Raw genomic sequence first — 20,000 nt, forward strand, 5'->3', positions numbered from 1 at the left:
ACATGGAATTCGATCTGGTGCAAGGAAAGTAATGCACTGCAGGCACATTCTTCCCTAACTTACCACCACAACTAAGCACTTGTTCGACGACACCTTCTTGCTTTCTGCCCTCGTCTTGAAGTGGAAATGAAGGCTGATCAGTAGTGTACAAGCGATCCCCTGACTCCGTCTGTAGATGGTGATCCGGTGAGGACTTAACGATCCTATCAGAAACCATTTTTACTGACTGGCCGTTGTTTTCACTGCTGGATCGCCTATCGAACGTTGCTGGTGTTGAAGCAATCGATTTCAATTTGCGCAGATGGAGCTGTTCACTAGCAGTGATAGGACTTCCGTTTCTCGTTCTCGCGTCAATAAGCCCCATTTGCCCATCTTCTACGACCAGAATTGTGGTGGTTCGTCTCGGTACACCACCGCCAACCAACCCGGTAGAAGTTATTGGTTGAAGAAAGGATCTTCCTCCTGTCGATGTGTACTCTCCATCCGTCGCCGTGTCCTTCGTCCCACAGCTGCTTTTAACAACCATCTGTTCGCCTAGTGCCTGTTGGTCCAGGTGTACCGAATTCGGTCGCTGCTGTTGCTGATGGCGATGTTCGTCGTGAGTGGAAGCCACCGTTTCCCGAGAATCGCCATTGACTAACACACTTTCCTGTTCCTCTTCATTGCGCCCCGTTTCTTCGACATCAAACAATTCAGCGCCGCCGGAAGTCGCCACCATCAAATCCGATTCTAACATGATCGCCACATCTTGATCGTGGTTGTGCTCAACGACTGGAGGGAGTGCATTGTTGGGAGTGAAATATTAACGAACGGATTAATGCGACCACGCTCTGTTCCTCAAATGATAATTCTTTCGTAACAACAACCGAGACCGAACCGAAGTGTGTTTTACAGACCTAACACCTGACAAATCCACTAAAAACGGACAAATGAAACAGATTCTTCCCTTTTCCTTAGATGCTCCTTAGCCTTCGTTTTGTACAAATAAGACTTCCCTTGACTCCCCAGTTATCTATCCAATTCAAGTGCTGTGCTAAAGGATCCATGAAAACCCACAGAGTACATCCATTGATCGGTCACGTAGTACTTACTTTCTGTGCTGATCATCTCGCCACCGGTGGAATCGACCATACCGTACACTGCATCCCCGCCATCTGCAACGTCCTCGATGTACCGTTCGAGCTGCTGCTGACCATGCAGCTGTTGTTGCTGTTGTGGATGCTGTTGCTGCTGCTCATAGTGATGTGGTAGCGCTACGCCTTGATCATCCAACAGCGATTCGTAAGATTCGTCTGCTTCTTGATCCTCTTCTTCCTCTTCCATCTCTTCTTCTTCTTCTTCTTCTTCTTCCCCTGCCTCGTCAACATTCTCTTCATCCAAATCATCTCCATCATTCTGCGTCAAAGTTTGGTGCTCGACTTCACACTCAGCGTCCATCAAACCGTCGTTCAGTAAATCACCACCTGCCACACAGTTCGACAGCTCGGCCATGCTACCACCGGGATACAGAATGTGGGTCGCCGTTCTCATTTCTGCACTGGTACCTGCAGCTATCACCGGCGATAGACTAACGTTTGGCAGCAACAAGCCTGTAGTCAGTGGCGCATTGCTATTTTGGAGACCCTGCTCCTGCTGCTGCTGCTGCTGCTGGTGGTATACTCCATGATCTTGACTCAACGGATAATGGCCTTGCAGCTGCTGCGTCTGCTGTTGCTGTTGTTGCTGATTAAGCACACAATTCATCCCCTCCTCATCCTCCTCCGATGTGGGGGGATCTTCTTCACCGCCCTGCCGGTACTGTGAGGAATCGTACTCATCCAAGCAATTATCATGCACTCTACTGGCTTCTTCGTCCTCGCACACTTCCTCCTGCAAACCTACGTTTTGTGCGGGCATACTGCTTGTCAGATGCAGCAGATGTTGCTGATCAAGCAAACCGTCGTCCGGTTTGGCGCCTTCGTCCAAAACTTCTTCACCATTTGCAGCGGAAGCATTATCACAGTAGTTACTCGTAGTCTCGTCCACATTGTAACCGAAGGGTTCTTCTGCCCCATCGTCCACTTCGTTTTTCAAATGATACAAACCACTGCCGTCATCAGAACCGCTGGCGGTAGCAGTCCTTTGAAACTGAAGCTGATGATTCTGTTGATGTTGCTGATGAAGATGCACATGATCGTGATGATAGGCGGTAAGGTTCATATTCATTGCGCCGGATGACGATGGCAACAATTGCTCTTGCTGTAGTGACTGATAGCGACGTACTTGATTTGGTTGACGAATGTGGCTGACGATGGATTGATGGTTGCTGTCTAAACTTCCCGCGCCGACTTCCCCATTGTAACCCAGTACATGATCCGATTCAGTTTTTATCACCATTCCAAGCACCGGCTCATTCATATTGCCGTCCTCGAGATCTTCATCGTACTCATCGGCTGTATTGGTGGCTGTCGTCGTTTGTACACCTCCATCCTCATCGTCATCGCGATCGCATTCATCTTCCTCTTCATCGTCTTCCTCTTCCTCGTCACCCGCTTCCTCAGTTTCCTCTAGTGCCATCGCAGGTGTATTAGCCGAAACGATAGACTGCGGCATCCCCAGCTTTCCCTCCAGCTCATCCTCTGGCGCAATGCCACTCGCGAGCTGTGACTTATGCACGATCACCAAATTACGATCCGCACCATCACCAGCTTGTAGAACATGTTCGAACGTATTATTCATATGCAGCACCGATTCAACTGTTACTCTATCTTCTCCTCCTCCTCCTCCTGCTAATCGTCCTGTTCCAACAACGGCTGCACCACCTTCCAGATGATTGTCACTCGCGGCCATCATTGCGGTGGTTGACGCACTGCTACTGTTGCTGCTATCGTTCGAAATCGATAACAGCTGTGCTGCTGATGGATGCTGTTGAGCTGCTGCTGGCTGAGGCAATGCCGTTACCGTTACCGATGGTGGCAGCGACCGAAGACTCAGAGCGGCCGCATTGGCTACAGCAGACGCACTCGATCCCACACCGTAATCGGTGGTGGATCCGGAAGACACGTTCGACGTTGAAGTAGGTGAAGCACAGGAGGATGGTACACAGACAAAGCTGATCATCTGGCCCGTAGCGTGATCGTAGATCGTCTGAGTCTGGCGACCGGTAGCAGTGCCACCCACCAACCCACTCCCGGTATCTCCTGCCGATATCACAACAGGTTGCGACTGCTGCTGACGATCCCGGGCACTGGCCACTGTCATGGTTAACATTCGCTGTTGCTGTAGACTATGCAAATTTGCTCGTTCTTGTTTCCGGTTCCCTCCTGCATCACAATCGACTGCATCGTACGATCCAGCTGGATCGTTTGCATCCTCAAGGATAAGATCGGACGAGGGACGAAGCGATTGATTCTCCTCCTCGTCATGCGAGGAGGTGCCTCCACCGTTCACGACCATGGTATCCTCACTATCCGCCTCTTCTGCATCATTATCATCATCATCATCATCCACAAGAATCGTCGCGGTCGTTGCTTGTAGCGTGGACAAGGTTCTATTGCTTCTACCGTTGCTGCCACCACGTCCAGCTAGTTGGTGGCGCCGTACCTTCTTTCTCGACTGTTGCTCATGGTGCTCATGCGTTCTTGTCGATGCCGTAGTAGCACCGGCGACACTATACAGCGCTCCTTTCCGTCGCCTATCAGTCAGTGAGCTACCACCATCGATGAAGCTACCAGCACCAAAATGTTTAGTGTTGGTCGTGGGGGCCGCTAAATTGCTGTGACTGGTATTACTACTCATACTAAAGCTACTGCTGCTACTGCTGATGCTCACTACCCTAGGACTATTGCTATTGCCGCCACCATTGTCGTTGCCACCGCTCTCGCTGCTCTCGGTGGAGGAAACGGACGTGATGACGGCAGCGGGTGCGACCGTTGCACTCTTGCTGGTATTGGTGGTGGTGATAAGGCGATTGAGATTATTACTACTACTGTTTCTGTACACGATGCTGGTTGTGCCGGTGGTGGTAGTGGTGCTAGGATGCTGCGCTCCAGCAGAGACTCCCGCCGTTGACGTCACAATCGTCATCAGCCTGCTACCAGCGGCATCCTCAGTCCGTCGTTTCGATATCTTACAGTTCGCTAGCAGATCGCCTCCGTGGGGCGGTGTTTCCGAGCGATTGCTGTAGGCGCGTTTCATGCTTCCAACGACACTCCCTGCTACTCCTGTCGCTGCACCTGCTGCTGCCAACGTCGTCGCTTGTTGAACCAATGGCCTAGCACCGAACGTGGTTGCATCAACGCGCTTCACGACGACGGTTGACGATCGGGCGATCAGTGGACTGGCTGCATTCGTAGTCGTGGTTGTTATCGTCAAGGCAGCATTACTAAGCGGATGATGCTGAACGAATGTGCCGGGCTGTTGCGGTGGGCAGTTTCCGGTTCCGGCTAACGCCGATCTCGTTACGGCACCTACCGTACGGAGTCTTTTCGGTGACATCGGTTGTGCGCTGCTGGCTTTCACGGCGTTAACACCACTTCCAACGGGAACAACAAGTTCAGCGCTATTGCTGATGCTGACACTAGATCCACTGGTACCCATTGTCGAGAGCATTCGTTTCGCTGCTCCACCAAACGATGCCATTGTCGTTCTTCCTCCGGGGCTGGCCTGAACGGACCGTGCGGTAGTTACCGGTACCCCAATCGACGGATTCAGCATCGCCTGATAGTGCTGAGCTACAGCCGAAGGTTTGTGGAGTTGCTTACTAACACCAACGGTTGCATCTGCATCGCCACCACCGAAAGCATTCGCCGTCGTACTGGTAGCGATCTCCGTCGTCGGTCGTAACCGAAATTTCGTCTTTAGCGGTGGCCGAGCATTGTCGTTGGTAGCAGCAGTGCTGGCAGTGCTAGCCGTGATGGTGGCGCTGCCGATGGAGCTGTTACTACGGCTAGCCGCGACGGCGCCAATCGAATCTACGTAGACTCCACTACAGACTCGCGCCGCAGAAGTAATTCCACTGGCGAGCGAAGTTGCCACACCAGACGTAACCGAAATGGTTGTCCGCGCAGGTAGGACGATCATTCCACTCGACGTGGTGATGATGGTCGCTTTGGATGAGAAGGAGGAAGGTACTGTTGCTTTCGTGACATGCGTCGCCATCCGGCCACTACTACTGATGACCGGGTGTATCTTTGCCACTGTTCGGGCAGCAGCACTAACGGCAGGTGGGATACGTCCTCCTGAAACGACAACACTCGGCACAGTGCTGATCGTTGACACTACCTTGTTCACCACCATCGGTACACTCGTTGGTAGTGAGGTGATAGGTGGTGTTGTTGGTGCCACCATGGCTACCGGCACTGACACCGGCACCGGCACCGGGGCTACCACCGGTACTATCGAAGGAGCTGGCGGTGGTGGTGGTGTTGGTGGTGGCGGATTGGCCATGGTACCGGCGGCACCGATGAATGCACCGCCCGCGTACTTCCGATCGCCCCACATCGGCTCGAAGTGTTTCAGCTTCCACGGGTCGAGCTTCCCCCGTTCACGCTCCGCTTCCGCCCGCAGCTTCATCTGCGCCTCGGGCGTAAACTCGCCCTCCGACAACCGATCGCGCCACTCCTGGCAGGCACGGGCGAAGAACTCGTTGTTCAAACTGGACGGATTCAACCGGATGCCATTGCGCTCACATTCCAGCGCATCGAGGGCCAGCGGCCGGTCGACCGGTGGCAACAGCTGCACCAGCTTGTACTGATAGAGCGGCGGTAGCAGCTGAAACGTTTCCCGGTTCAGCAGCGCCCGCAGGTTCGTGTTCACCAGTATCGAGTCGGGCGTCTCGAGATCGATGCATCCTTCGCGCGTCTGCTCGAGCTGGGCCGCGGTTGACAGCTTTTTGTTCGTACGCCGGCGCGTTTTTATGCTGAAGCCCGGTATCGAGGCCAACACTTCGCGCATCGTTGATGCACCACCGTCCGCTGGTGAATGCTTATCGGACCCCGTTGATGCCCCTCGTAGCTGGTGGTGCTGTTGCTGTTGCCTGGATCCAGCGGTCTGTCGACCACCGGTGGCCATCCTAGGAACGTTTCTCCGCAGATGGTGATGATGCTTCGGAGTACCAAGCGTAGTGGTGGCCGCCGGACTGACGGTTGCGGCTGGTGTTGCTATCCGCTCCGTCACCGGTGTGCTGCACTTTTGCGAAGAGAGCGCCGTCTCGAGCGACACGTTCAGTGGGTCAACCACTTCTTCATCCTTCGCACGCGCCGCTGGCACAGGCGAATCGTACTCATCCGACAGAATGACGCAGCTCGTGTCCGTCGTTGTCGAGCAGGATGGTAGCTGTTCCGAGTAGCTCACATCCTCCATCGTGCTCTGATCGCTGATATCGATCACAGTCACCTGCTGCTCCACCACCGACTGGTGCTGTTGCTGTTTTTGCATCGATCCAGTAGCCGGCCCTTCGGTTCCAATTCCGCCCATGATAGTAATATTGCTACCGATACTAGTCCGTACAATTGGTTCACTAGCGACGGCAGTGACCGCTGTTGGGGCAACGCCACAGCTACCAGTCGTTGGCGGTGTAACCATTGAAAGCACTCGCGCCGGAATGGTCGTGCTCGATGGTGGTGATGATGATGATGGTACCGGACCATCGTCTGCGGCCAAAGAAGGACCGCCGGTGCTCGTACTGAGGTCAGTGGAGGTTGAGCTGCCACCGCTATTGCCGTCTTCGCTGCTGGCAAATGTTGCGCCGCCTCCACCTCCGTGCTGTGTCTTTCCTGCTCCTGTGAGGGCGGCGGCGGGGACATGCTGTTGCTGTTGTTTCGTCGAACGGTTCGCTTGCACCGGAGGAGGGGGCCCCGGGGATACGTCGCATTCCATTTTCCGACGAAATTTTCTACAAAACAAGAAAGAAAGAAACGCGATCAGTAAAGGGTGCAACTTGCCTAACGAATACGAATAACGACGAACTAAACGAACTCCAAGACTGCTTAGATGCAATATTCGGGCACACATTTTCCACTTTGTCTCTCCTCTTCGCACTATGGTCAAAGTAACCTCTGTCTGTAACTAAGAACTAGTACCAAGCACTTGTGTATTTCCGATGAAAATGCTTATCTTGCTCCCGTTGCACAAAACGTTTACCCTACTATCTGTGACCCAAAACCGGAAGGAACGAAACAACATCACACCACTGTCACTGTATCGGAAGAGCGAATGTTTCCCATTCATTGCCGACGATACCATACCTCGGCAAGCGCCAACGATGCGAGCCGCAATTTGTCAGCTAAAATCAGCAACATTTGATGAAAATAAATCCCGACCGCATGGGAAGCACACACAATGCCCGTGTGTCGTCGTCCCTGCAGAGTCTGGGACATATACGAACCGATGTGTGAATGGTCGATGTTCGACGACGGAAGCATACCGAACTCAAAAAAAAACAGACACAAATTTCTCTTCTCTCATTCGAATCACTCTCCGGAGTGTGTTCCCTCACGCAGCAGCACCACGAAATTCTGCTGAACTGTCAGATTTCGTCCTGCCGTACGAGAGGGTTGAACGCTCGGGAGAGCACACTGCCGTTGGGACCGCCGTTTGAAGACCAATAATTTCTCCCAACCTTCCTAGTGAGTCCGTTTCCGAAGGCGTTTGCGTTGAAAGAAAAACTATTTTTTCTCAAACCCATACCAACGCTCTCTCGGTCTGGTGGTGGTGCCAATGGGTCACCGACCGACAATCGATGTCAAAACAATTGTCGATGACACACCGAAGAAAGTGGCCAATTCGCTCAGTACCGGCACGGCAGCGCGATATGTTCTTCGAGACATTATTGTGCAACACATAAACGTGATGCTCGGTGGCTAACGAAATTGAAGGAGAATGATGGTCGATCAAGAGTAATGAAGGACTCCCTGAGGAAATGCACAGACCATTCCTTCGCCTGATAAGTAAGCCTTCATTTCAAGAACCGACAGCCGGTTCAAAGGAATGCGTGCGTACGAACCCCAATTCCATCGCAGTATAATTGCACCCCTTCCTGTCGCAAAGGGGGGGATTCTCTGCATGTAACAGCAGCTCGATGCAGCTGCCACCAGGTCAGCGCAAACATCATTTGATAACGCGTCCACGCACGCTGGGGCAGAGGAGCACGGATGCAACCAATAATACATTGACGGAACTGGGCACATCTGGATGAAGAAATAAAGCAATTATTCTGCGTAAAGTCATTATCCGGGGTAGCCATTAACAAATGTTCGTATTTCAATCATTCTGGACCAACGTGTTCGTGCGTCTTAAACCCATCGTTAACACTCCATCGATCGAGAACTTGCGAGACCTGAGACAAAAAAATGAAAAGAATATCAAAGTATCTCGATTTCAAGTAACAAATAAACGTATGATAACTGAAGCAAAAGGAAACAAAAATTTATGTGCTAAAAGAACGCCGTCGAACCGAACTGGAATCATGATTGGATGTTTATCATAATCGTGGCAACCATAGATGCAAAAAAGGCATCACGTAGCAAGCTTTGACAAGATCTGCGTCACTTGCGAGCAAATTTGCCTGTAAAAATATTCTGTCAAGCCCATCCAAGTGATATCGACCGGATATTGAAGTAGTTGTTTCAATAGCGATTTTGTCAGTTGCACAGAGGATGTCTCCTGAAGCGATTCAATGTTCCTTCCAACATGTTTAATTATTGTTCATTCCCGGAGCGCAGGATGTTCCCCCGAAATGGTTGCTTTTCTGAATTGTTTATGTGGCGGTTAATTTTCTTTTTTAAAATTCTCTCCGCTAAAATTTCAACAAAAAAGGGAATCCTGCCATCGTTAATCAGAGGAAAAATTCACACAATTCACCAATTTTCCCCGTTCCAGCGATCAAAGCAACAAAGTGCATCCTTTCTCCAGAAGAGTGAAACCGATTTTTCTTTTTTCTGTTTTTGTTTTCACTCTTCCTCAGCTCTCTACAACATAGAACCACCCCCTTCTTTTCCTCCCAGAACAGAACAGAGCGAACGCCCTACAAACACCTGCAGAACCTCGTGGCGGCCGATGGCTGTGTTAGTGTGCTGTGTTTCCACAATTGGCCGACGCAACCAACACCACACAACTGTGCTAAGATAATTTACATCCGCGCTTATATAGATGCGCTCTGCGCGTGTACTCTCCCGAACCGCCCGTTCTAACTCGCCGCTGCTCATTATTAGATCAACGCGCGTGCTTCTCATTCTTGGTGCGTTCCTTGTGACTTTCTTCCTTTGCTGTCTCTCTGCTTCTTTCATTCCTCCTCAAACCCCCTTTAAAACGCATTTTAGAACGGGCAGGTGAAAGCAGACGGAAAGCGCAACGCAAGAAAATGCTGAAAGGTGGGCTCCTCTCTGTATCGCTCTCTCTCTCTCTCTCTCTCTCTCTCTCTTCCGCTATTCTTCCAGTATCTGTGTGGTTCTTGATTTTGTGGAGAAACGCGCCACACCGGTACGACGGTAATAATTGCATTCCCAGTCCCGCCCGTCCGGCAGGCAGCCAGGCAACAATACAATTTCAAAGCTGGAAATTGGCTGCGGTTCCACATTCGGCCGTGGAGTTCGCGTTTGTAAAAGAATTCTAGTTTGCTCTTCATTGCGATACTTGGCCGGGCGGGAATGCGTTCTTTGTTGTTACAACAGGCACTCGGTCATTCGGACGATCTCGTGATATGATCATTCATGTCGTGCCGATCCTTGAATAGCTCCTTTCGTCATTGCCTTCAAACTAAAATATAAATAACCAAAATAATGTTAATAATTCAAAGCAATATTATAGCAAACCGAAGTCTAGTAGTAGTTTAGAACCATGTTATCAGCCCCGGTTGCTCGTTATTCTTGTGCACCTTCTTATCGGTCGTCGGTCTTCTTGCAAGAAACCGTGCATTCTATCTGCCGGAAGTCTTCGAATGGGCGCACGCGCGCTCGTGCTCTTCTCACTTGCTCTCTTTTTCGCTCTTTCTCTTTGCTCTCGCTCTTTCCCACTCTTTCTCACTGCCGTAATCATTGTAAGAAAACTCTTCTAAAATCGGATGGAAAACATTAAAAAAAAACAGTGGCAGCTCCAAAGAAAACTCTCATCGGAAAATCCACTCTAAAAGGTGATGGTGTTCGTTCGTAATGATGTCTCGATCCTGGGACCCTTTTTCACACGAGTACAGCATGAATTACCATTCCAGGGAAACATCAAAAGCGAAGACGAGATACGAATACGAGACATACGAAAGACAAATCACCGATCGAGGTACATCAAAACGTGAAATGCGCATCAAACGAATTGGGAATACATTCCCGGTAAATGCCAAACCATCGTTGTGCTCTTTGTTCCACGCGAGACGCTCGTGCGGCCATATGACGCTCGGTGGGAAACTGGTTTTCCAACCACCACCTTTTGGAGACCCCTACCTTGCTGTGTCTGGGAGAAGGTCAGCGGCATTTTTCCACTGGAATCTGTTTAGATCGCATCAGGCAACTATGCGGAATAGAAAACTCCCAGAGGCGCATGATTTAAGACAAAGCCAGCTGAGCTGAGCACGATCGTTGCTCACGAGCCCTTCCAGGGTCCCAAAGGTTTCCAGCAGCCGAGGCTAAAAAGCAGCAGGAAAGTTGTGTCCTAACTTTCTAGCCAAGCGTTTTTTTTTTCTCTTCGAAACCAACAAAAAGGAACACTCCCGAGGAAGATCCCAATGACCTCAGATGTCTCTTCCATGTGCCGGTTGAGACCAGGATTGAGAAGCGTCGAACCGGAACGCAGTAGAACCCTCGAGAGAACAATGATCCAACGAAAGGGCACAGGAACCGAAGTGAAGGCCTCGACCGAGGAAGCCACCTGCCAGGCCAGGAGGACCCGAGGAGTGCCCGAGAGAGGAGGCCCAGGAAATGCACATGGTTAGCACGTGAGCCCCCCCCGGGGGAGGAGATCCTTTCCATTTCGGCACACCTACCGGCAGTAATTCAGCAGCGGGGCCCTTTAACCTTCCTTATAACCACCCACCACCCGTTGGTGGTCGTTTTCTCTTATCTAGGACCTTTTTTTCGTTGCCTTTTTTTCCTTTGTAAGCGAGGATCCGGAGACCGGGCCCAGCATGCAAATTAGCATTTGGCCGGCGGTCCGAGGATTGCCTAAGGTTATGTAAAAATAGATAATTTTCGGGTAGGAAGCAGGGACCTCCTTCCTCTATTTTGAAAGTCAATAAGCGGCCTATGGAGAGGTTGCATGGGAGAGTAAGAGAGAGAGAGAGAGAGAGAGCAAGAGGGAACCATAAAACATGTTCGTAGATGCTGGGTATAGGCCATCGAATCCAGTAGAACGGAATGGAGCGTTTTGGGACTAATAAGTCAACACCACCATGCCAATGGATGAAATAATATTTTTATGGCACTTGACGCTATCGTTTAATGAACTCAAAGTGGTTCAATTACTCGCTCTACTGCATTTTTATTGCCAGGAATACGAATCGGAAGTTATTTTATACTCCTCTCGCATTCCTAGACCTATTGCTTTTCTAATTTGCGATAACAAAAATGGGAAATCTGTCAAAATGAATCGATTTCTAAAGAACGCAAATAAGAAAAAACTTTTATAATCACGCCATCGAGCTGATCGAGGCAGTGTGATTAATATTGACTCACGAGCCCACCTTCTAGCAAACTAACCGGATACCGCCCTCAGAAGACCGTCACAGCAGGCGGAGGATTGGCATGACTCATTTGCCCTACGCCACCGCACTCTAGGACTGACTTTATAATTATTCGCATGATCATAGTTCACCAGCCAGGTCGGCGGCGGCCGTCGATGAAAAACATGTCACGCAAGAACATAATTTGGGACGCCTCCTCGGTTCGCTCGCTAGAGCTGCATTGGCGACGACGCGTTGCGTTCATAAACACGCATAACAACGCGTGTCAATCATCCGTCTACCATTTCCTGGGGGGTTTAGGGGCAGGGAAATCACTAAAATCAATGCAAATAATATGGGATTAATGATTCCTGTGTCGGTTTTTTTTGTTTCCCCCCTAAAAAGCAGGTGCCTTAAATACTTGCATACTTGGATTTTAGAGTGCGTTTTCTAGATTTTTTCCACTTATTTTTGTTCCTTCATCTTTCACAGGAAAAAAAAGGGAGTGGATCGGCAACACTTACCAGCGTAGTGGAAGTAATGGCGCACTGCTGTCGGCGACCGCAGCACATTTGCCCGGAGTCCCGTACACTCTTCCGGAGTCGAAGAATGGATGGAGCTGGAGGTCCCAAACGGTTCTGGATCCGCTCGCACACACAAAGGATGAGCCTGACGCGGTACCGCTTGCACCGGGTGCTACTATTTTTTCAGCGAGACCGTGTGGCCACTGTGCCGGGACCAGCCAGACACAGGCAGTCGTGGCCTCCGTGGCACACACTCCGCACACGGAAAAATCCCCCAATTTCTGGGCACTTTTCACTTCAGATTTGCAGTGTGTTTGCATGCACTCCAAACTCCAATGCTGCTGCACTTTGGCCGGGGTGCGGATTCCGCGCTAGCTTCTGGCTTTCTTCATGTTCGGTTTTCACTTCAAACTAGTTGGCTCTGGAATTTTACGATTGCTTTGCACCCCTGAGATGGATAAATGAGGAAGAATTGGCTTATTAATCTCGGTTTTCGGCATTATTTCCCAATCCCCCACAACATCTTCGGCAATCCTTTCGTGCCTTTTCTTCCCAACTTTCCCATTTTCTTATTTCTCTTCTTTTGCTCTTGGCGCTTCGAGGCTTTCTTCGCGAGAACAAGAACACAACAAACAATAAACTTCTCAATCAAACACGCATACACACGCAAGCACTGCCACACACACTCACACTAGCGAGCGCACTTCGTGTACGTACACGGAAGGGTTTGCTTTGCACAAAACACGGCCTAATTTCTTCTTCGGGGTTTTGGGAAGGCTAGCTAAATTGCTGAACCAGCAATCATTCGATGAGCATCATCATTTCCATTTCCAATCGCTCGCCGCGAGGATGGCGAGAAACTCGATGGGGGAAAACTAACTTTTCGTGTAAGAAAACGCCAATCGCCAGCAACGCAAGTGGTTGCAATACTTCCTCTCCTCCTTCACGCCGCCCCTTCCTGCACAAGCCTGCGCTCGTTTGCTGCTCGCGCTTATCTCTTTACGCTTTTTGGCTAAAAAAGAAAATGATTCTTACAATTCTGCCACTCTCCACTTTGTTGGTGAACGCCTTTTCCTCTTCGCTTCGGCCACTAAACACAACGCGCCCCCTCTCCCTCCTTTCCTCACCCTTCTCCGCCAAGGGACGACGACGGCGACGACGACGGCGGCGGCGTCGGAAAACGCACTCGCCTCACCCCCGAAGCGCGCTGCCGTCCACGATTTTCAGCACATTTTCGCACGCCAACGCTACCGAATATTCGCTTTCGCAGCAAACCAATAACTCGCGGTTCGGTCGAATTACTTTGCCACAAACTCGTTCTCGGTGTTTCAGCGGAAAAATTGTGGCTTTTTTGTTCGCGTTGTTTGGCACTTTCCTGGCTTACTATTCCATCGGGATCCACGACCAGAGTGCAGTTGGTTGGTCTAGTGCATGGAATAGCACAGAAATGTGAACGTTTTCCCTCTTTTTACAGCGATTTTACGCGGAAAGAGTGGTTTTATCGGCAGTTTTAAAACCTACACCAAAGATACACCACTCTTGGAGCAAACGTACACCCGAGTTCTCTTAAGGCGCTGCCACACTGGTTGCGGCACTTGCGGCAGTTGCACGTTCAGACTGGTCACCACCACATCAAGCAAACCTACCAAAGGTGTTATGAATTCCTTCGCTTCTTTTGCTGATCTTACGGGGTTAAAATAACACAAAAACGTTTTCTTCTGAAAGAATATAGCCACTAGGCAATGAAATGAGCAAATAGTTTAAGGAAAAACTAATATTACATTTGTTTTCTTGGACTTTTCATGCTGCTCAGTTTGTTCAATTATTCTTGAAATAACAAGTAATAACAAAAAAAATGTTCTACAAGCCTGAGAAGCGAGAAACGCAACTTAGATAGGTACATCATGGGTGTAAATATAGCCAACAAACCAATATATCGCTTTTGCATCGATCGAATGTCTTAACTTAAAATATTTACTTTCATTTTTCAGCCAAAAAATGCTTAATATTCCTTCAATTGACGTATAATTTCCATTATTCAAATATTACACCACAACTTCGTTTTGATAGTTACTCCACACACTTGCGATAGTTGCAGCAGTGTTGTGATTTTGTACAGATTCGCCGCACGTACCGCAAGTGTCGCAAGTGCCGCTCGTGCCGCAACCAGTGTGGCAGCGCCTTTATATCGAACAGTTGTGCAAATTCGCTGGCGCAAGGTTGGCAGCGCTGAGAACGTTAGTTCACGCAGTTTTGAATAATGATCCGGATAACCGTTACGCGGGATAGGAAACACGTGTCTGCGTTGTCTCCTTTATTCGATTGTCACATTGCCATACACGACAATAAGATGGTCACGACTGTATAGTCACGTGTTCCGCATTTTTTACAAGAATATTGCAAGGATAGTTGAACATCTTTATTTTGGCTTTCGACAGGCGGCTGCGCTGGCATCTTTACAAATTTTGTAATTCCTTGTTGTTGTTGTTCATCCGTTTGATTTTATTACTTACCTAAAATGCGCTCGCATTCCCATCGTCTCGCTGCCGGACGAATCGTTGCGGGTAACGTGCGTTTTGAATCGAGGCATCATCGTGTTTACATCACTTCGGCGTTTCGGGAGTCGAGACTCGGGGCCCGAACTTCGACTCCTGAACTCCCCGCCCCCCTCCCTTTGCTGTTCGGGTGGCATCAAATTGACGTGGTGCTGTTCGGAATTTTCCCAGAGTTTTTCCGCTCCCTGGAATATCGGCCACAAAATCGGTAAATTGTTTGGTAAACTCACCAGGATTTCCTCGCTCCCACCTGTATCCTTGGAAAGCCACGAGCCAGCTTTTCGTAGGCGCAACGTACCCCTCCCCGGGGCCGCAACTCACCAAACACAATCGCCACCGTACACCCCGTAATATTCGGAAATTTGTGCTTTTCCTCGGCAGACCGACACGACACCGACCAGCTACCGATGGTCACCGTCGATTCCTTTGCGATTCCGTTGATTTCCGGCCGTGGCTCGCTCGCTCGGCTCGTGTGTGTGCTGGCCACCGGGCGGCACTAGTTGAACGCTCTGTGCGGAACCCGCTTCCTTTACGACCGTACGGTCTCTTACGTTGCACTTTTGTGTTTCCAGAGTGGACACCGCCTGGTCGGCGTGAGAGGATAACGATTTGCATTTTCGTGGTGCCACCGGTAAGTAGCCAAAAATAAATGGTCTTAGATGTCCGATTGAGGTCACCGCTCCGGTGGCGCATAATTCTTATACGTGTTTTCTGCCCCCCACCAAACCTCCCGTTCTCAGGTCTGCTGCTGCACGCACATCTCGAGACAGCTGACAGTGTGGTGCCGATTGTACTTATCATTGCCCGTTGCCCCGCTCCACACACGAAAACGTCACGCAACATAATTGAATTATATTAACCCACAACCCCCCTCCGGCGCGACCAGTGGCACGCACGCACGCAGACGGCGCTACGTTGGAGAGCCCACTTCGCCCGCCCCTTCCATCCATTCCTTTTGCGTTGTCGAAGCAACGGCATCGGCCGGTTGCTACGATTGCCCTTGGCCAGTGATTGGATAGGGCTAGAGAAAACGATTACGAGTAAAGACAGTCGAGGGGAAACAAATCGGTCCAAGATTGCCTACCGCCAACTATGATGAACGAAGAGTCGTCCTCGTCGCCGGCGAGCCGGAACGTGGTGGCACAATTCTTCAGGAGGCTAGGTCAGGTAAGAAAGGCTCATTCCCCGTGATGAGAGGCCGTTAATGGGTCTTAAATGGCTGGCGCCGATCTAGACTCAGAACATTTGTCCGTTTACCGCCTCTTCAGCTCTATCAACTGCAGCTGGACAAATGGACGCCCCACACCAAGGTACGGTGGGTGGCGGCGTTCGTGCTGATCGGTCTGTTCCTGCTGCGAGTATTCACCAAACAGGGCTGGTACATCGTAACGTATGCGCTCGGTATCTACCATCTGAATCTGTTCATCGCTTTCCTTACGCCGAAAATTGATCCGGCGCTCGATCTCGACGGTAAGCTGCACGCGATCAGCCAGCACCGGGAATGCGCAACTAACGTTCTTCTCTCATCGCCCCGTCCCACCTGCAGATGATCAAGGGCCCGAGCTACCGACGAAGGCGAACGAAGAGTTTCGACCGTTCATCCGCCGGTTACCGGAGTTCAAGTTTTGGTACGCAATCAGCAAAAGCACCGTGATCGGTATCATCTGTACCTTCTTCGAGGTGTTCAACGTGCCCGTCTTTTGGCCGATCCTGGTGCTCTACTTCATCACCCTGTTCTGCATCACGATGAAGCGACAGATCAAGGTGGGTACCAATGCCGGCAGACCCCCTCCCCGCCAACGAACATTAACCGATACTTGTGTGTTTTGATCCGTTTGCAGCACATGATCAAGTTCCGCTACCTGCCGTTCACCCATAGTAAGCCCCGCTACCAGGCGGTACCGACGGAAAAGTGACAATTAAAAGCACAAACTCTACCAGCATCCGCATCGTCCTCGTCGTCCTCGCTGGGATCGGCCGTTGGCGCAGCTGGCATCATGTCGGCCACCGCTCCAATGGCCCCCGCCTCGGTGGCAGCCGTTCACCCGTCCGCGGTGTCGCAGCCATCCACCTCGTCGTCGTCGTTGTCGTCATCGTTGTCGTCCTCGTTGCCTTTCGCCAGCTCTGCTTCGGTGACGATTTCAACTGTCTAAAACCGACCCGTTTTCGGGCAGGGGAAGGGGTTAAGAGAGGAGGAAAAGGGTCAAACGCAAATAGCAAAAGCAGACCGACCGAGGGAACTCGCTTTTCCCACAAGCGACCGTCATACACACCGTCACTAGCTGGTTCGATCACTACCGGTTCGGTTCGGTTCGGTTTTTTTTTTAAATTATGATTTCCGGTCCTCCTTTTGAATCATCCCTTTGGATCCCCCCTCACCTCTTCTCGGTTTTTAGCAGCGATCCCGTGATCTACCCGGGACATTGAGCGACACGGCTAGGATTGATTTGAGATGCGTTTTCTGGTATTGATTTGTGCTTACGTCGTAGTAGAACAGCATATATTAACGGTTAAGGAAGATTACGTTCGATTCGATAACAGTTTCTCCAACGGCATTATTATTCGGCGTACGGCTCGGCTCTGTTCCTCTCCACGCAGTTTGGTCCACATCAATTTCCCCTTTTCTGTGTGCTGTGCTGTTTTGTGAAATAGACAGCATACAAAACGGCAGGTTTCCGGCCTTGTTTTAGATTCTCGCTTAACACTGATGTTGATTCCTGGAGTCAGCAAGTAATGTTTAGGATAAACTGATCGAATGGAATGCCAAAAAGCGAAGCAAAAGTTCCAAAAAAAACAAAAGAAAAAACCGTGGACCAAACGCAGGTAACGCAAACAAAACCGAGTTAGAGTGTTTGTTTAAAGTGTTATAATGTTTAGTTATTTTGTTAAGTATGCGTGCAGGGGATGAGTTTCTTTGTAATTATTACGAGTAATATGAACAGGCTTAGGTTGTTAGCGGGGGTTTCTCTATTTGCTGCAATCCATATTATAACCATTCATGGCCCTTTATCATTTAAAAAGTATTTTACTACGCGAATACCGTTCCGACTCTATTCACCGTTTCCCTTTTTTAGTTCCCTTATATTTTTCTCGGTTTCTTTTGTGTCTCTATCTGTCCAAGCGGGTGTACGATTCCCAGTTTTATTTTCTTTTAGTCCGCTTGCACCTTGCGCCATTCATTTCTTTAGTAGTTCACAGACCACAGACCACAGACCTGCTGACCAGGCAGTAGGGCAGAACCACAGTTGAGGCATTTTGGTTTAAACCGGAACCGTTGTCATGTGAGTGTGGTGGAGAGTGTTAGTATATTTGGTTTAGCCCTTTTTTTTGCGGTCGCAAACAAGGAAGCACCGACGTGCGGCCATCGAGCGAGCGATAAGATAGCGATAGAGAAGGTACGGCTTTGTCACGCCTGATAGCGTGGTGCGTATGACTCGTCAAAATCAGAATCCAACAAAAAAGAATAGGAACAAGGTCCCCAGTCTCAGAAGGCGATGCACATGAGTTAATAGAATTATTCTTTCCATTTGTTCTAAACCTGCAGTTTGCAGTGGTGATCGTAGAATGCCGTTCATTTAGAAGGATCTCCATTCTCCGACCCGAACGGGATTTACGAAACGGCGGCGCAATCTACAGGACAGGACAGGATAGATAGAAAGAGAGAGAGAGGAACGGTGATGTGGAAAACGGGAAACAAAGGTGGTCTGGGAAGCGAAAGGGGATCGAAGGAGGCGTTCCCTCGCTCCTTTATAACCAAATAAACGAATAAAGTAATCAGAACAGCACTGTGTACAGAATGATGGTTGTGTCCTCCCTGGCACCCCTGGCGCGCTTTATTCGCTCTTATTTTCGGGCGCTTGGTCGAAAAACGTGCGCACCTTCGTCACGATCGGCTCGAGTGCCGTTACGGCCGGGCTTTCCGGGAACTCGGTGATGAAATCCTTGCCTTCATCACAGCACTTGGTAAGCCGTGGGTCGAGCGGTAACTGACCCAGGTACGGTACCTCCATCTCTACGCACATCGCTTCCGCTCCCCCCGGTCCACCGTTCGGTCCCGTCCGGGCAGGAAATATCGCCGACTGAACCGTACACTTTGGGCAAACGAAACCGGACATGTTCTCGATGACGCCAACGATCGGAATGGCGAGTTTTTTGCAAAACGAAATCTCCTTCCTTACGTCCAGCAGTGCGACCTCTTGCGGTGTGGTCACAAGGACGGCACCCCATCGTCCGGTGGTCCCCCGGAGGAAGGTGGTGGCCGATAGATGCTCGTCCGATGTACCGGGCGGTGTGTCGAGCAACAGGTAATCCAGCTGGCCCCAGTCAACCTCGGTAAGGAACTGGCGGATCATACCGTTCTTTTTCGGTCCGCGCCAGATGATGGCATCGTCCGGGCTGCCGAGCAGGAAACCGATCGACATCAGGCTCAGGTTGTCCTCGATGTAGACGGGTGACCAGCCGGATCCGGACTGGTGCACCTGTTCACCGAGCACTCCGAGGACACGCGGTTGCGACGGTCCACAGATGTCGATATCGAGTACACCAAAGTTCTCCTCCGGTGTCCGGTGAGCCATGGCGCGGGACAGGAGGGCCGTTACCGTGCTCTTCCCTACGCCTCCTTTGCCCGACAGGACGAGCAGCTTGTTCCGAACGTCCGTTAGCTTCTCGCGGACTAGCGCTATCGCCGGATCCGGTCCTTTCGGACCGGTCGAACAGATCTGCTGATTGGGACAGCCGGCACAGGCGGACGCCTTACCCGCATCGTTGCTCTCCGTCCCAGGGCAGTGGGCTGGAGCATCGGCCGGAATTGTGCTCATCGTTCAGTAAGTTTTTGTGGATTTTTCTTTCCTTCAACTATTTGCCGGAACTTTTGAAGTGAAGTGGAGCGATTAGCTGTAATCTCACCGGTTCATTTGGTAGCTGCAAAAGGCAAATCCGGTCGTTAGTGCAACAGTATCTTGCAGAATCACAAAACTTTACAACTTGCCTAAGCCGTTTCTGATGGTTTCGTTTCGAGATACCCGGATCGTGGTCGCAAATGCCTGTTCAACAGTTGACCGTAAGTTGGTTGATTGCTTCCAGCGCAGTTGTTGTAGAAGGATTTAGAGTCCTTTTTCGTGGTTTCAGATTTTGGCTTCAGCTGTTCTTGTTTTGGTTATGTTTATGGTTTTTTATGCTGCCTAGATGACAGCCAGCGGAAGCGTTTTTCGTTTCACGCAAAAAAACGCTTCGTTTAAATTGACCGTTGTGACCCAACATTTAATTGGTTTTACGCGGAGGCGCGAAGAATTCCGG

The 20,000-nt window shown here is 50.4% G+C and overlaps 3 protein-coding genes across 6 annotated transcripts in view; 1 reads left to right on the forward strand and 2 right to left on the reverse strand.

The window, feature by feature from the left end:
* Positions 1-13,648, reverse strand: part of LOC126579330 (uncharacterized) — a 19,643-nt gene extending 5,995 nt beyond the window's left edge. For 2 of the 3 annotated variants that reach the window (XM_050242817.1, XM_050242819.1), the window contains exons 1-4: positions 13,278-13,648; positions 12,151-12,598; positions 1,092-6,874; positions 64-771 (exon numbers count right to left, since the gene is read on the reverse strand). In XM_050242817.1, coding sequence (XP_050098774.1) covers positions 64-771; positions 1,092-6,858 — 6,475 coding nt within the window. In that variant the 5' untranslated portion in view covers positions 6,859-6,874; positions 12,151-12,598; positions 13,278-13,648. The remainder of the gene's footprint in view (positions 1-63; positions 772-1,091; positions 6,875-12,150; positions 12,599-13,277) is intronic. The other variant, XM_050242820.1, reaches the window with a different exon arrangement.
* Positions 13,649-14,840: 1,192 nt separating this feature from the next.
* LOC126577665 (protein RER1) lies at positions 14,841-18,490 on the forward strand. 2 transcript variants are annotated; one of them, XM_050239458.1, is made up of 6 exons: positions 14,841-14,913; positions 15,087-15,336; positions 15,446-15,872; positions 15,974-16,175; positions 16,252-16,469; positions 16,547-18,490. In XM_050239458.1, the coding sequence occupies exons 3-6, from the start codon at positions 15,798-15,800 to the stop codon at positions 16,619-16,621; spliced, it is 570 nt and encodes a 189-aa protein (XP_050095415.1). In that variant the 5' UTR covers positions 14,841-14,913; positions 15,087-15,336; positions 15,446-15,797; the 3' UTR covers positions 16,622-18,490. The 2 variants fall into 2 exon arrangements, with proteins under 2 accessions (XP_050095415.1, XP_050095416.1); XM_050239459.1 differs by having other exon boundaries at positions 15,278-15,336.
* Positions 18,491-18,495: 5 nt separating this feature from the next.
* Positions 18,496-19,973, reverse strand: LOC126577664 (cytosolic Fe-S cluster assembly factor NUBP1 homolog). Its single transcript, XM_050239457.1, has 2 exons — positions 19,693-19,973; positions 18,496-19,625 (listed from the first exon to the last, which is right to left on the reverse strand). Exon 2 carries the CDS (start codon positions 19,520-19,522, stop codon positions 18,539-18,541), a length of 984 nt encoding a protein of 327 aa, XP_050095414.1. The 5' UTR covers positions 19,523-19,625; positions 19,693-19,973; the 3' UTR covers positions 18,496-18,538.
* Positions 19,974-20,000: the final 27 nt, after the last annotated feature.

This window comes from Anopheles aquasalis, chromosome 3, assembly GCF_943734665.1.
Source record: "Anopheles aquasalis chromosome 3, idAnoAquaMG_Q_19, whole genome shotgun sequence".
Taxonomy (NCBI): domain Eukaryota; kingdom Metazoa; phylum Arthropoda; class Insecta; order Diptera; family Culicidae; genus Anopheles; species Anopheles aquasalis.